Below are 15,488 nucleotides of genomic sequence, written 5' to 3'. Positions count from 1 at the left end.
ACAGTGAGGTGCTGAGGTGACTGTCCTTAATGGAGATGCGTGTGTCCAAGAATGCAACCGATTCCAGAGAGTAGTCCATGGTGAGTCTGGTGGTGGGATGGAACTTGTTGATGTCATCATATCGTTCTTTCAGTGATTGCTCATCATGACTCCAAAGGGTGAAAATGTCATCGATGTATCTCCTGCATAGCATCGGTTGAAGGTCCTGTGCGGTGAAGAAGTCTTTTTCGAACCTGTGCATGAAGATGTTGGCATATTGAGGTGCGAGTTTGGTCCTCATTGCTGTTCCGTGTGTCTGGATGAAGAACTGGTTGTTGTGTTGTCATCGTCTGCCATCTCTCCACATGATGACTTTTCTTGAATGCATGATAACAAGATCACAAAGTCCAAGGTTAGGATGAGAAGAGAAATCAAAGAGTAAAGATAAGGAAATTGAAGCTCAATTATCAGAGGCCATTTTGATCAGGTAGTTCAGAAAGAACAAGGAGAGGTGGAGACGAAGTTGATGTATTTAGTTGAGGAACGACAGCAGAATTATAACAGAGAGATATAGAGATAAAGCAGTTTAGTCAGAAAGAATACACATAAGAATCCAAAATATACCAAAATATCATTCCTTTAAAAATGATGTCTTAATGAGGAACTGGAAACATTTACATACTCAGGGAGGGGAAAAATGGGCAGAAGTCCATCAAGTTTTATTACTGATTGATTATAGAAAATATGTGTTGTGGGTAGCAGATGAGGTACCAAAGAACAAAGAAAATTACAGCACAGGAACAGGCCCTTCTCCCCTCCAAGCCTGCACCGACCATGCTGCCCGACTGAACTAAAACCCCCTATCCTTCCAGGGACCATATCCCTTTATTCTCATCCTATTCATGTATTTGTCAAGACGCCCCTTAAAAGTCACTACAGTATCCACTTCCACTACCGCTCCCGGCAATGAGTTCCAAGCACCCACCACCCTCTGTGTAAAAAATGTGCCTTGTCCATCTCCTTTAAACCTTGCCCCTCGCACCTGTGCCCCCTGGTAATTGACTCTTCCATCCTGGGAAAAAGCTTGTGACCATCCACTCTGCCCATGCCTTTCATAACCTTGTAGACTTCTATCAAGTCGCCCCTCAACCTTTGTAATTCCAGTGAGAACAAACCAAGTTTCACCAACCTCTTCTCATAGCTAATGCCTTCCATACCAGGCAACATCCTGGTAAATATTTTCTATACCTTCTCCAAAGCCTCCACATCCTTCTGGTAGAGTGGCGAACAGAATTTAACACTATATTCAAAGTGCGACCTAACTAAGATTCTACAAAGCTGCAACATGACTTGCCAATTTTGAAACTCAATGACCCGGCCAATGAAGGCAAGCATTCCGTACGCCTTCTTGACTACCTTCTCCACTTGCATTGCCACTTTCAGTGACCTGTCGACATGTCAACCTCGATCCCTTTGTCTATCAATACTCTTAAGGGTTCTGCAATTTACTGTTTGATTCCTATCTGCATTAGACGTTCCAAAATGTATTACCTCACATTTGTCCGTATTAAATTCCGTCTGCCATCTTCTCCACCCAAGTCTCCAACTGATCGATATCCTGCTGTATCGTCTGATGGTCCTCATTGCTATCCAAAATTCCACAAATCTTTGTGTCGTTTGCAAACTTACACATCAAACCAGTTACTTTTTCCTCCAAATCATTTATATATGTTACAAACAGCAAAGGTCCCAGCACTGATCCCCGAGGAACACCACTTGTCACGGCCGTCCATTCAGTAGCACACCCTTTCACTGCTACCCTCTGTCTTCTTTGACAGAGCCAGTTTTGTACCCATCTCGCCAGCTCACCTCTGATCCCATGCGACTGCACCTTCTGCACCAGTCTGCCATGAGGGACTTTGTCAAAGGCCTTACTGAAGTCCATGTAGACGACATCCACTGCCCTACGCTCATCAATCATCTTTGTCACTTGCTCGACAAACTTGATCAAGTTAGTGAAACACGACCTCCCCTTCACAAAGCTTGGAGGTCGTGTCTCACAAACCTCCAGTCGGAGGTCACTTGGGAGTAAGGAAAACTCAAGAAAAACTGGAAAAATATTTTTATTAGCCTGGAGAGCTCAAAGATGCGGTTGAATTTTGCTGGAAATGTCACACGATGGTTAATGGGAAAACCCCAATCGTAAAAAAAAACAGTCCTCTTAATATCCATTGCGGCTTTTGAGGACCCTTTACAAAAGTCTTAATTGATGGTGTAGAACCATTCCCTCAAAGGAAAAGTGGGAATCTGTATTTATTGACCATAATTGTCTGCTATCTTTGCAGAGGTTATCCCATTCTGCAAATTACAGTTGGAAGGATTGTAGAGAAGTTACTTTATCTTTATTGGAAACAGACCACCCACAGAAATACAATCAGATCAAGGCTCCATTTTACATCAAAGTTATTGAAAGAGGTTTTAGATAGCTTCGGGGTAAAACAGTTTAAATCAACTGCATAACATCCAGAGTCACAGGGGGCATTAGAACGGTGCCATCAAAATTTAAAGACCAAGTTCAGGTTTTATAGTCAAGGTTATCAAGAGGATCGGCATGAACGTATTTCACATGTATTTTTGCATTCAGGGCTGTACCTAAGGAGTCTAATAAATTCAGTGTCTTTGAATTGATGCTTGGTCATGAGGGAAGAGGACCACTTAATTAATTAAAGAGAAATTGGTGAGTCAGCATTCTGAGTCTACATTGTTGGACTTTGTGTCAAATTTTAGAGAGAGATTAACTGGAGCTGCTGATTTGGCGAGCCAACATTTAAACGTGGCACAGCATGTGATGAAACAGGAAACAGGTAAGAAATCAAGAATCTTAGTGTTGCTCGCGGGGATTAAGTATTAGTACTACTACCAATTCTAGGTGCACCTTTCAAAGCAAGGTTTGGTGGGCCTGATCAAATTGAAACGAAATTGGGTGAGCTGATTTATTTGGCAAGAACGTCAGCGAGAAGGAAAACTCACAGACTCATTCATCTGAACAAGCTGAAACGTATTTTGATTGGGAAGGAAAGCAGAAGGAGAAGTTGTTAGTTTTTACAACTTAGAGTGAAGAACCAACTCCCAGTGATTCTGAATTTGGCTTTCCTCAAATTAGATTGAATAATGATGAAGTTTTCAGATATTCGAAAAACTTATTGAATGACTATCCAGAGGAAATGAAAATGACATGAAAGTGTTTTTAAAATCACATAGTTATATATATGAGAATGAACTGGGAAGTACGAAAATAACTGTGAATGAAATGGTTGCAGAAAATGCTGTTGGAAATTGAACATTATCCGTAAACATAGAACATAGAACATGGATCATAGAGCATTACAGCACAGTGCAGGCCCTTTGGCCCTCGATGTTGCGCCGACCAGTGAAACCAATCTAAAGCCCCTCTAATCTACACTATTCCAATATCATCCATATGTTTATCCAATGACCATTTGAATGCTCTTTATGTTGACGAGTCCACTACTGCTGCAGGCAGGGCATTCCACGCCCTTACTACTCTCTGAGTAAAGAACCTACCTCTAACATCTGCCCTATATCTCTCACCCCTCAATTTAAATCTAGCCCCCACCAACTCCCCCCCCCCGCCCCCCGTGTTAGCCATCACCATCCGAGGAAAAAGGCTCTCACTATCCCCCCTATCTAATCCTCTGATCATCTTGTTTGCCTCTATTAAGTCACCTCTTAACCTTCTTCTCTCTAACGAAAACAACCTCAAGTCCCTCAGCCTTTCCTCATAAGACCTTCCCACCATACCAGGCAACATCCTGGTGAATCTCCTCTGCTCCCTTTCCAACGCTTCCACATATTTCCTATAATGTGGCGACCAGAAATGTACGCAATACTCCAAGTGCGGCCGCACCAGAGTATTGTACAGTTGCAGCATGACCTAATGACTCCGAAACTCAATCCCTCTGCCAATAAAAGCTAACACACCGTACACCTTCTTAACAACCCTATCAACCTGGGTGCCAACTTTCAGGGATCTATGCACATGGACACCCAGATCCCCCTGTTGATCCACACTACCAAGTATCTTTCCATTAGCCCAGAACTCTGTATTCCTGTTACTCCTTCCAAAGTGAAGGCGTAATCCTCTCAAGTTGACGCAGTTTCAAAAGGAAAAGCTAATGCTTCATCAGTCTGAGATGTAGCAGCCGAAAGTCACGATTAACCGTGTAAAACTGGTGAATGTGGAAATCATGAGCAGGTGCGGAGTCGGATACAGGACAATTTCACTAATTTGGAACCTGCTGCTGAGTTGTTGAAATGACTTGAGCATTAATTACAGAATTGTCAATAAGAGCTGGTAATAAATGAGAAGAAACATGCAGCTGAACCAGCAGTCATTTGTGACCACGAGGTGGAGATTGAGGAGCAGAAGTATTTTACTCCTGCAGATGAAAGGAAAAGACAACACGTGAAGTAAGACTATTTGCTCAAACCATACAATCATTCCAAACGAATCTGTACAGTGTGCACCGACATGGAGACCCAGGGAACTGGACTACTCATAGCTGGTGTTCGAGTACATTACAGTGGTTTCCGGAACAGCCTGATAGCCACAACGATTTTTGGTACCATGCTTGCAACGCGGTTTTACACCAGGAAAATCATTCTGCTAAGTGTCTTATCAAGATTAGAAGAGATTTTTGTTTATCAGTTTCATATACAGTCATAGTATCCTTCTGGAAGTCTCCATTCTTAATTTATTGTTTTGTTTCCAATTCGTTTCAAAACAGCATGCAAGTTGGGAAAACACTGGTGTGATCAGAAGTTGCCATTGTATTTCTTGTAGTCAATACATTCAGCTGACCTTCAATGCTTTGTCAAGTGAGTGAATATTTAATATTCTGAGTGAAAAGCGATCAACCAGATTGATTTGTCATTGTTTCTGCCAAGCTTCTTGTGTTGTTGGAGCTGCACTTCACCAGATAAGAGGAGTATAGGCACCCGACCCTTGTCTACCACTTTGTAGATAGCAGAAAAGAAATGAGGAGTGAAAAAGTAAATGAAAGATGACATAATTCCAAGCCTTCAATATTTTTTACAGGCATGAAATTCACGACGCGAGTCCAGGTTTATTTCTGGTCAAGGCAAGAGTCCCACATGTTGATGCTGGGGTATTCAACAATATAATTGTGGTTAAAGGTCAAGATGAGATGATTTTGCGTTGATGATTTGATTGAACTTATCTCTGATACTTCTCCTGGCAAGCCTTCCTTCACGCTGAAAGCAATCAGAAACCAAAGGGAAGCAGCCAGATTCGAATTCCCAGCGGGCCGATGGGAACATTTGTGTTCAATAAGTATTCAGAGTTTGAAGTATAAAGGTGGCCACAAAATGAAAATTTTAGAAACCATTTGGTTCCCAATTTATTTTTAAGCCGAAAATCAGTGAACCTTACCTGTTCAGGCCTAAATGTAAATCTGGATCACAAAAATGTCATTGACTCTGAGATGGTCAAACAATGGCCATAAAGGATTGTCAATAAATGTTGACCCAGTCTGCAACATCCACATACCATGAATGATAGGGGAAGCATAGTGACTTGATGATAATGCTCAAATGAGGACCATTGGCTAAGAAATTGCAGCTACAGTTGCAGTGCATCCTCAGCGTGAATAGGGAACTTTGCATTCACAGGACCAATATGTTCATGGGCAAATGTTTTTTTTCACAGCGGCGGGAAGATTAGGAAGGACAAAATCAACTGGGTGTTTTATTTTTCTCTTTGTTTTGTTACAGTCGACAGCAGCTCAGTTTTCTGAACATATTCTTCATAGTATCGGCATCTCCAGGCGACCGAGCAATTTTTGACATAGAACTGCTACAACTCATTACATATTGTGCCCCTGTTATAGACATGCTTCACTGAGGGAAGCAGGGGGACACATTATATACTCGGGAAAACTAATGTACTTATCTACCTGCCACAGTGACAGCTAAGCGTGCACATGCCATTTCACCAGCTAAGAACACGTCTCGACAGCAAAAAATAAGAAATACCTTTGCCAATGTTTCAACAGTTGTTATTCGTTCGCAGGGTCGTTGGAGTTAACGTGGAAGACTGAGAGAGCAAGTCCCTTCGCAATTTATGGCACTGTGCTGCCAGGTCTGGTTGGGGTTTTCTGTTGAACAGAAAGGACAGGCCCGGGAGGATTCCATAGGAAACTGCGAAATTTGGCTCGATGTTTTGATTTGGTGATTATGACCTATCTGTGGGGCAACTCTCCCAATCCTGAAACAAGCTCCCAGATGTTAACAAGAATATTTTTGCCGGTTGAACTGGCAGGGAGTGCTCTTGTCATTTCCAGTACTTCGCTCAATATAATTTGCTTGATCTATTTTTATTATTTTCCTGTCATCTGCAGCTGCTCCAAACTGCATGGGAGTCGATGCATGTTGCCAGAGGGTTCGCTTCATGCGGCTGATTTGTTTGGATTGTGTTACACTCCTGAATTTTGAAACAGTATTATTTTCGGCCAGTTGAGTATCTTCGACCACTTGCTGATAGATGATAGATACGAATTGGGGAGTGAGCAGAGGAGCTACTCTCTTCCAAATCCCCAGCTTCATACATGCTTCATAGGCCTTGTCTTAATATTGCTGATTCAGTTGTTGTGCTCGTCAACGAAAACCACCAGTAGATTTCTGGAGTGTGATCCAGCATTGGTAATATGATTAAATTGCAAGTTTAAACGATTAGATTTTCTCTTCATGGAGTTGGTCAGTCGTATGTCGCAACTTGTATTTGCAACATTACAACCAAAGCATGCATGTTGAGAAGATCTTGCTGCGTGCAGACACGACATCATTCATTACCTTTGGAGTTGCAAATGAACAAAGAACAAAGGAAACTACAGCAGCAGGAGGCCCTCCGGCCTTCCAAGCCTGCACCATCCATGCACGCCCTCCGAATTAAATCTCCCCACCCTTCTGGGGACCATATACCACTACCCTCATCCTATTCATGTATTTGTCAAGGCGCCCCTCAAACGTCGCTACCGTAATTGCTTCCACGACCTGTCCCGGCAGCGAGTTCCAGGTACCCACCACCCTCTTTGTAAAAAGACTTGCCTCGTTCACCATCTTTAAACTTTGCCCCATCTGCCATCTGTCCACCCAATCGACTTAAACCTACGACCTAGAGTAATTAACTCTTCCACACTTGGAAAATGCTTCTGACTGTCCACTCTGTCCATGCCCCTCATAATCTTGCAAACTTCTATCAGGGCGCCCCTCAACCCACATCGTTCCAGTGAGAACAAACCAAGATGATCCAAACTCTCCTCATGGTGGATGCCCTTCATACCAGGCAACATCCTGGTAAATCTTTTCTGTACCCTCTCCAAAGCCTCCACATCCTTCTGGTAGTGTGGAGACCAGAATTGAACACTATATTCCAAGTGTGCCCGAACTAAGTTTGTATAAAGCTGCAACATGACTTCCGAATTTTTAAACTCAATAACCCGGCCCATGAAGGCAAGCATGCCATAATGCTTCTTGACTTCCTTCTCCACCTGCTTTGCCACTTTTCGTGACCTGTGTACCTGTCCACCCAGATCCCTCCGCCTATCAATACTCTTAAGGGTACTGCCACTTACGATCTATCTTCCATCTGCGTTAGACCTTCCAAGATGAATTACCTCACATTTGTCCGGATTAAACTCCATCTGCCAGCTCTCTGCCCAAGTCTCTAACCGATTCATAACTTGCCGGATCCTCTCACGGTGTGCATCACTATCCGCAATTCTACGAACCATTGCGTGAGCTGCAAACTGACTAATAAAACCAGTCACATTTTCCTCCAAATCATTTGTATATATTAGCAAGAGAAAATGTCCCAGTACCGATATCTGAGGAACGCCACTCGTCACAACCCTCCATTCAGAAATGCACCCTTCCATTGCTACTCTCTGTCTTCTATGACCGAGACAGTTCTGTATCCATCTTGCCAGCTCACCTCTGGCATCGTGTGGCTTCAACTTCTGCACCAGTCTGCCATCAGCGACTTTGTCAAAGGCCTTACTGAAGTCCATGTTGACAACATTCACTGCCCTACCCTATCAATCATCTTTGTGACTTCCCCGAAAAACTCGAACAAGTTAGTGAGACATGACATCTCCCCTTCACAAAACCATGTTGCTTATCGCTAACATCTCCAATTATTTCCCTGTGGGAGTAAATCCTGTCTTGAAGAATCCTCTCCAATATTTTCCCGACCACTGTCATAAGGCTCACCGTCCTGTAATTACCTGGATTATCCTTGCTAACCTTCTTAAACAAAGGAACAACATTAGTTTTTCACCAATACTCTTGGACCTCCCCACTTGCCCATGAGGATGCAAAGATTTCTCTCAAAGCCACAGCAATTACTTTCCTTACCTCTCTCAGTATTCTGGGGTATATCCCATCAGGGCTTGGGCACCTGTCTACTTTAATGCTTTTCAAGACCCCCAATACCTCCTCACGTTTGATGTCAACATGACCCAAACTATCTACACACCGTTCCCCAAAATCATCATCCAACAAGTACTTCGCTTGGGGAATACTGACGCAAAGTACTCACTTAATACCTCACCCCTTTCCTCTGGAACCATGCATCGACTCCCATGCTGTCCTTCAGTGGGCCCACCCTCTCCCTGGCTACCCGCTTGCTCTTTATATATGTATAACAAGCCTTGGGATTTTCCTTTATCCTGCTGGCCAATGGCATTTTCTGACCCCTTTTAGCCCTCCCGACTACTTTCTTAAGTGTATTTCTACTTTCCTTTTATTCCATAATTGCTTTGTGTTTTCCCAGCCTCTTATAATTAACATGTGCTTCTTTTTTTCTTCTTGACGAGGCTCAGAATATCTCATTATTCAAGGTTCCCAAAGTTTCCTGTACATATCCTTCATTCTTACAGGATCATGCCGTCCCTGAATTCCTACCAACTTACACCTGAAAGCCTCCCACATGCCAGATGTTGATTTGCCCTCAAACATCTGCCCCTAATCTGCATTCTTCTGTTCCTGCCTAATCTTGTTGCAATTAGCCTTCCCCAACTTTAGAACATTCGCTTGAGGCCTACACTTATCATTATCCATCAGTTCCATAAAGCTTACTGAATTTTGATCACTGTTCCTGAACTGCTCCCCTCCTGAAACGTCGACCACCTGACCGGGCTCAATCCCAAGATCATGTTTCGCAGTCAATATAGGGAGTTAAAATTATCCATCACAACAAACTGTTGCTTTTGCACCTTGCCAAAATCTGTCTACACATTTGTTCTTCTTTCTCTCGCTGCTTGTTGGGAGGGCCATAGTAACTCCACAACATTGTAACTACATCCTACCTTTTCCTGAGCTCTACCCATATTGCCTCGCTGTATGAGCCATCCCAGGTGTCCTCCCGAAGTACAGCTGTGATATTCTCCTCAATCAGTAGTGCAACTCCCCATCTCCTTTTACATCCCCCACTGCCAATCCTGTCCTTCCCATAACCAACTCTCTCTAATTGCACCAATATCATAGCCCTAAGTATTAATCCACGCTGTAAATTCATATGCCTTACCTGTTACACTTCTTGCATTTAATCAAATGCACTTCAGTCTACCAGCCTGCTTTATCAGCAATCACACCTTGCGTGCTCTTCCTCTGTGCCTTACTCGCGCTACTCTCTACTTCGCCTTCAGTTAATTCGCCTTGATTTTTATTCCCATCCCCCTGCCAAACAAACTAAACACTGCAGTGTTATACTAGCAAACATCGCGGCTTGAATATGTATAGCCCTCCAGTTTAGATGCAACACGTCCTTCTTGTGCAGGTCCACCTGTACCCGAAGAGGTTCCCGATGGTTCAGATATCTGAAATCGTCCCTCCGACACCAGCTGTTTAGCCACGTGTTGAACTGTACGACCTTCCTACTTCGAGCCTCACTGGCACCTGGCACAGGGAATGAACCTGAGATTACACCCCTGGAGCTCCTGCCTTTTAACATACAACCTAATTCCCTGAACTGCGGCTGCAGGACCTCGTCGCTGTTCCTACCTATGTCGTTAGTAGCAATAAGAACCAGGACTTATGGTTGTTCACGCGCTTCCTTCAGAATGATTTCTGCCCGTTTCGAGACATTCTGGACCCGAGCAGCGAGGAGGCAGTGGACCATCCTGGAGCCTCGGTCACCTCCATCGAAGGGCCAATCTGTACTCGAAACTACAGGGTCCCCTATAATTATTGCTCTCGTGCTCTTTGTCACTCCCTGCTCAACAACAGAGACAGCCGTGGTGCCACTGCTCTGGCTGCTGCTGCTGATGTTATCCCCTGATTGGCCAGCCCTCTCAATAGTATCCAAAATGGTATACTTGTTAGGGAGGGGGACGACCACATGGGATATCTGCCCCTTCTGGCTGTCATCCATCTATCTGCCTACACTTTGGATCTCACCATATCACTAAAGCTCCTGTCGATAACGCTTTCCGCCACCTTTATTGTCCTAAGTGCATCCAGCGGCTGCTCTAATGTACCCATATGGTCTGTGATACTGGATATTGTATCTATCAGAGAACATCCCAATTTCTGGAATTATTGTGGGAAGAAATCAATCTATGAATCAGTCCAAAATGTTTTCTTTTCCTGGGAACACGATCCTGAAATGATCCTGCACTGATATCCCCGGGGATGCAATGATAAAACTGCAATGAGAGTCTTAAGGCAAAGTCTTTCTCCAGACAACCTATTTTCATTTATTTTAATTTTGTTGGTGGTTCCTTGAGCCCAGACTCTGTCAATTGGTGCTCTATAAGACAGGCAGTCGTTTTCACCTCACTTCCGGCACTCAGCTCTTTTGTATGTTCAGACAAACACAATATCAACGGTGGATAAGGGATGAACAGTCCTGGAGGACCCCAGGTTGAGCATTTTTAAGTGCTTCCTGATGACACGATGAACGGTGTCTCCCATCACTTTGTCGATGATTGACAGCAAGCAGATTGGGTGAGATTTGATAAAATAGCGGGTCATTTCCTTGACATTATATTTCACAGCATAAAAAGAGCTGATTCGTCTCATGACTTTATATTCAAATTATATTGGACTGTATCGCCTTTAGATCACAGAAAATATTGATTCAGATCAACTAATGCTTGCCTTTCATTTCACAACAAATGGCTCCCTCTGAAACGACCAGCATACGTTTCCATTCCTGTCTCCTTCACCCACTGATTGGTGTTCCCCATAAATATTTAGCTGCATATAGTGTCAATTTTAATGTTTTTACTGATGCTGCACCCCATATTCTATGTGTTTCAGATTCCAAATGGAGGGACTCACATCCCAGCAGTGAAGGGGTTAAAATTTAGAGGGGTTTCTAATCACATACAGCATAACCCCCAGTGTCAAGAATGCACAAGCCTAGTGATTATCAAACGCATTCCCGTACTGACAGTCCAGATATGTTTCAATCACAAATCCCGGCTTTCTTTCCATTGAGGATAGGGGCATTAGTGGAAACCTAGCCACATAGAGGCTGTCTGCCTATTTTAAGCACTGAAAATAATCTATTATCTCCGAGTGCCAGTCTCTTTTTGTCCCCATTCAGTCTCTCTAAAACTGAAAGTGACCAGGGTGAAGGATCATTGACATTTTGATTATATTTACTGAACACAAACTGTGACCCGATCATTAATCATGACATTCTTGAAGTGCAGAAATTGAGCCTTTACAAACTTGGCCGAGGGTAGAACGAAGATGTGCCCATAATTTGAAATCTTTGTCCCTGTCGCTTTCTGACAATGAATTGAATGACGATTGTGATCTTGTCGTGGGGAAAGTGAGATCTCTCCAGCTGCACAACCCGCTACCTTATGGCGATAGCAACGACGGATTTATTGCTCATTTCCATCGAGGTCATATTTAGGCGGTTCCGATATTATTACTATCCATTGTGTTTCCTGGACATTACACCTGTGTGCATTGCTGTCTGTATCCTGTACCGTACAGCCATAGACTGTTCTGTCTGGTTCACCATCACTTTCTCCTTTGATCGACTTGTTTCCATCTCTTGGCAGCAGCTGAAAACTAAATATTGCACCAATAACACGGCGGCTGTGATTCTGTCAACAAGCTGTGTCCTACTCTTCATAAAAAATCAACCCTTTTCCTTCAGATTCAAACCTCAACTGATAATCGACAATATCCCGTGGCACTGTAATAGTATGCCAAGCTATTTCAATTACCCTGAATGGATTCCAATGAAATTAATTGACATGATTTTAACTCCATTGCTCCCATTCGTTTTAATTCTTCTGCTTAACCCCCTGACAGTCAGATACAATTCAGTGGCCAGTTCAGTCCGTAAGAGACTGAGAGTTCAGAACAAGGGAAGGAATTGCACTGACCCAGAGATGGAGAATAGAAGGCAATCTGTGATTCTACTTTTCTACAAATCCGGCAGTTTCATATTTCTCTGGTTGGTTAATGTTTTACAACGACTTCAAATCGAAAATATCTTCAGTTAAAATTCTTTTTACATCTTTGAACAAATCGTATATATGCTGCTGCAGAATATAAATTGCTGCACACACACCTTTATTTATGGAGCAACTCAGTCCAAATTCAGAGAGCATTGCAAGATTGTGATTAAATATCCAATTATATCAATTATTCAGTTGTTTAATAATCGCAACAAATGAGAGTTGACTAAAGGTTCACTGGGATTTGTGCAAGGGGTGACTACTGTTCGATGGTAAGATCAAAGTCTGCAGAAGTTAAAGGAGAGTTCTGAGCGAGGTTGAAAGGCTGCCAGGGTGCTCAAGGGCCACAATATTTAATTGCAGGAAAAGGCAGATTCGACAAGGAGCAGTTATTCAAAGGCAAGAGCTGACCATCGGAGGACCCGGCATAAATGTGTGAAGAAAAAAGCGAAAGAACACCCACGGTACACGAAAGGAGGAGCAAATGCTTCCATCTCTCCTCTGGCTGCTTAGGTTCCATTATCAGCTCCTTGCGTTTGCACAAAAAATGAAAACAAACTTCGTCTAATAAAGATCTGCAGAAACTGGAAAGATGTAATGTCAACTGATTATTGTTATTCTTTGGAAACGTAGTTTTGAGTCTGCCCATTTTACATTCGGTGCCACTCGCAACAACTGTCACGCTTTTTCTCTAACATCTTGCATTTATTTCCATCTCCCTGCCTCTCGCTTTCTCTGTGCCTCCCGCCCTCAGCGCAAAAATATTTAGCTGGCATCTGAATGAGAATGTTACCACACTCAGACACCCAAGCCGAGAGACTTAGTGGTGGAAGGAGACCCAAACGAGACTGGTCATGTTCGGAATGACACCGAGCTGCCGGCTAATATACATTCGCCGACTTCTCCGTCTCACCAGAAATTCTCTCAGAGTGGAGCAGAATGTTCACAATTTCCTGATCATGTTTCACAGGAACCGCGCATTTGAATCATCAGCAAAATCACTTGCCTCGACATCTGTAACGGCACACCAAAGGATCTCTGTTCCAATTCATCCGTTTGAAATCCTGATTTTTGCTTTCATTACGTCAACAACTATTGCGCCAGAGCCCTGGACAAAACGTTATGCTCTCCCATCCGTGTAATCAATATATTCAAAGGCTCTGTTGCTCGTGTCCACCTAAGTTACAACGATCGCCGGTCCATATTACCCTTATATCCATTGGGGTACACCAGCTTGCTTTCTCACATGGCATGGTTTAAGATTCACATTCTTCATTTAAATTTTCGGCTGCTGTAATCTCGTTCAGTACGAACAATAATTCATTTCTTAATCACATCCCATCCCTGCAACCTCTTTTAGCCTCTACAACTCTCTCTCCACATCTCTGCAACCACCTCCAACAATTATAACTTCAAATTTCTGACGATATCCAAGTCGTACGATGCTCGACATTCCGCAAATTGCCCTCCATCCTCCTCCAGCCCCGAAAACTATGGCAGTTGTTTGTAATCCTCTAATTATTGCTTCCTAATTATCCCGTGAGTTCTGGTGTTCCCGCATTGGCAACTGTCTGTCCTAAACTCTTAATTCCGCTAAATGAAGTCCTGTCGATTTCTTTCTCTCCAATTTAGAACGCTCCTTTAAAAATCAGCACAAATTCGTGTTAATTGCTCGCGGCCTTGATAGAACTTCCTGCATAACTATTAATAAGGGGTAGCAGACAGATTTTGGAGATGGGACACGCCAACCAATTTGAGTGCCAATACCTCAGCCTGATGATTTTTGTGATGTTGTTCCATTGTCGATGTATTTAAGAGAGATCTGAGTTTCACGATTTGGTTCCAAACAAAGAAAAAAATTTGTTTCCTTCTGACCATGTTGGAGTCAAGACTGGTTCGCGGGATATTGAAACAATATACAAGTGCGCGGATGTGCAGAAAAAACTCTGAATAATGGATCAACTGAGCTGCTTCAAATCATTGGGAAAATTCGCTGGAGAAAATCTTCTAATCATCTGCACCTATTTGCCAAACAAGACAACGTGAAATGTTAATATGGCATGTAGATTAGGGAACCATTTTCAAATGATCAGGGCAATTGCATTTTTTGCGTCAGAAAAATGATTTTAAGGCAATTACGATCTGTGTGGAGTTTGCAAATGCTCCCCGTGTCTGTGTGGGTTTCCTCCAGATGCTCCGGTTTCCTCCCATAATCAAAAGATGTGGAGGTTAGGTTGACTTGTCATGCTAAGTTATCCCTTCGTGTCACAATATTTGTGGGAGTAGGAGTAGCACGGTAAATACGTGGGCAAGCATTTGGGCGTACAGGGATAGGACCATGGTAAGATGCTCTGTCGGAAAGATGGTGCATATTTGATGGGCTCAATGGGCTCCTTCTGCACTGCAGGATTCTAAGGTGTTAACAGTCAAAGATAATAAGATTCAAGTTGAAACTTTGGGGGGTGATTAGTAGAAATCGTGCGTTTGGAATTTAAAACACTTACTGAAATGTATTTGCGATGTGATAACAGATAAAATGAGACCTGTCAAACCATCCAGGTAAACATGGGATGTTAATGTCATGTGATTAAGTGAGGTGATCGACAGGTGAGAAATTTGGATAAAGTCAGCATATTCCCGAGCTCAAGGAAATAAGTGCGATAAAATGAGACAGAACATTGAAAATATTGAACAGTGAAAATTTGCGTATTATTAAAAGGAATGAAGACAGTTTACTTCGAGAATGGATTCGAAGGCCATGGGGAAGATATCATGTATATATATATATATATATATATATATATATATATATTTGTGTACGTGTGTGTGAGAGAGAGAGAGACAGAGAGAGAAGAGGACAGATATCACAATCGAAGCTGAATGTGATATGGAACACAATGCCTAAGAAGTATTTCAGCAATAATTGCAATAATTGCAGAAAGTATTGTGGAGAGCCTGAACATATCCCAATTTCCAAAGAAAGGT

The 15,488-nt window shown here is 42.8% G+C and overlaps 1 protein-coding gene across 1 annotated transcript in view; it reads right to left on the bottom strand.

The window, feature by feature from the left end:
• The window catches only part of LOC144508228 (neuropeptides capa receptor-like), a 64,020-nt gene extending 53,570 nt beyond the window's left edge, over positions 1–10,450 (bottom strand). Inside the window, exons 1-3 of the mRNA XM_078236041.1 lie at positions 10,126–10,450; positions 9,869–9,975; positions 9,647–9,756 (exon numbers count right to left, since the gene is read on the bottom strand). Of these exons, the coding sequence (XP_078092167.1) occupies positions 9,647–9,756; positions 9,869–9,975; positions 10,126–10,450 (542 nt within the window). The remainder of the gene's footprint in view (positions 1–9,646; positions 9,757–9,868; positions 9,976–10,125) is intronic.
• Positions 10,451–15,488: the final 5,038 nt, after the last annotated feature.

The sequence above is a fragment of the Mustelus asterias genome, chromosome 20 (assembly GCF_964213995.1).
Source record: "Mustelus asterias chromosome 20, sMusAst1.hap1.1, whole genome shotgun sequence".
NCBI lineage: Eukaryota > Metazoa > Chordata > Chondrichthyes > Carcharhiniformes > Triakidae > Mustelus > Mustelus asterias.
This window is presented reverse-complemented; position numbering and strand designations above follow the sequence as displayed.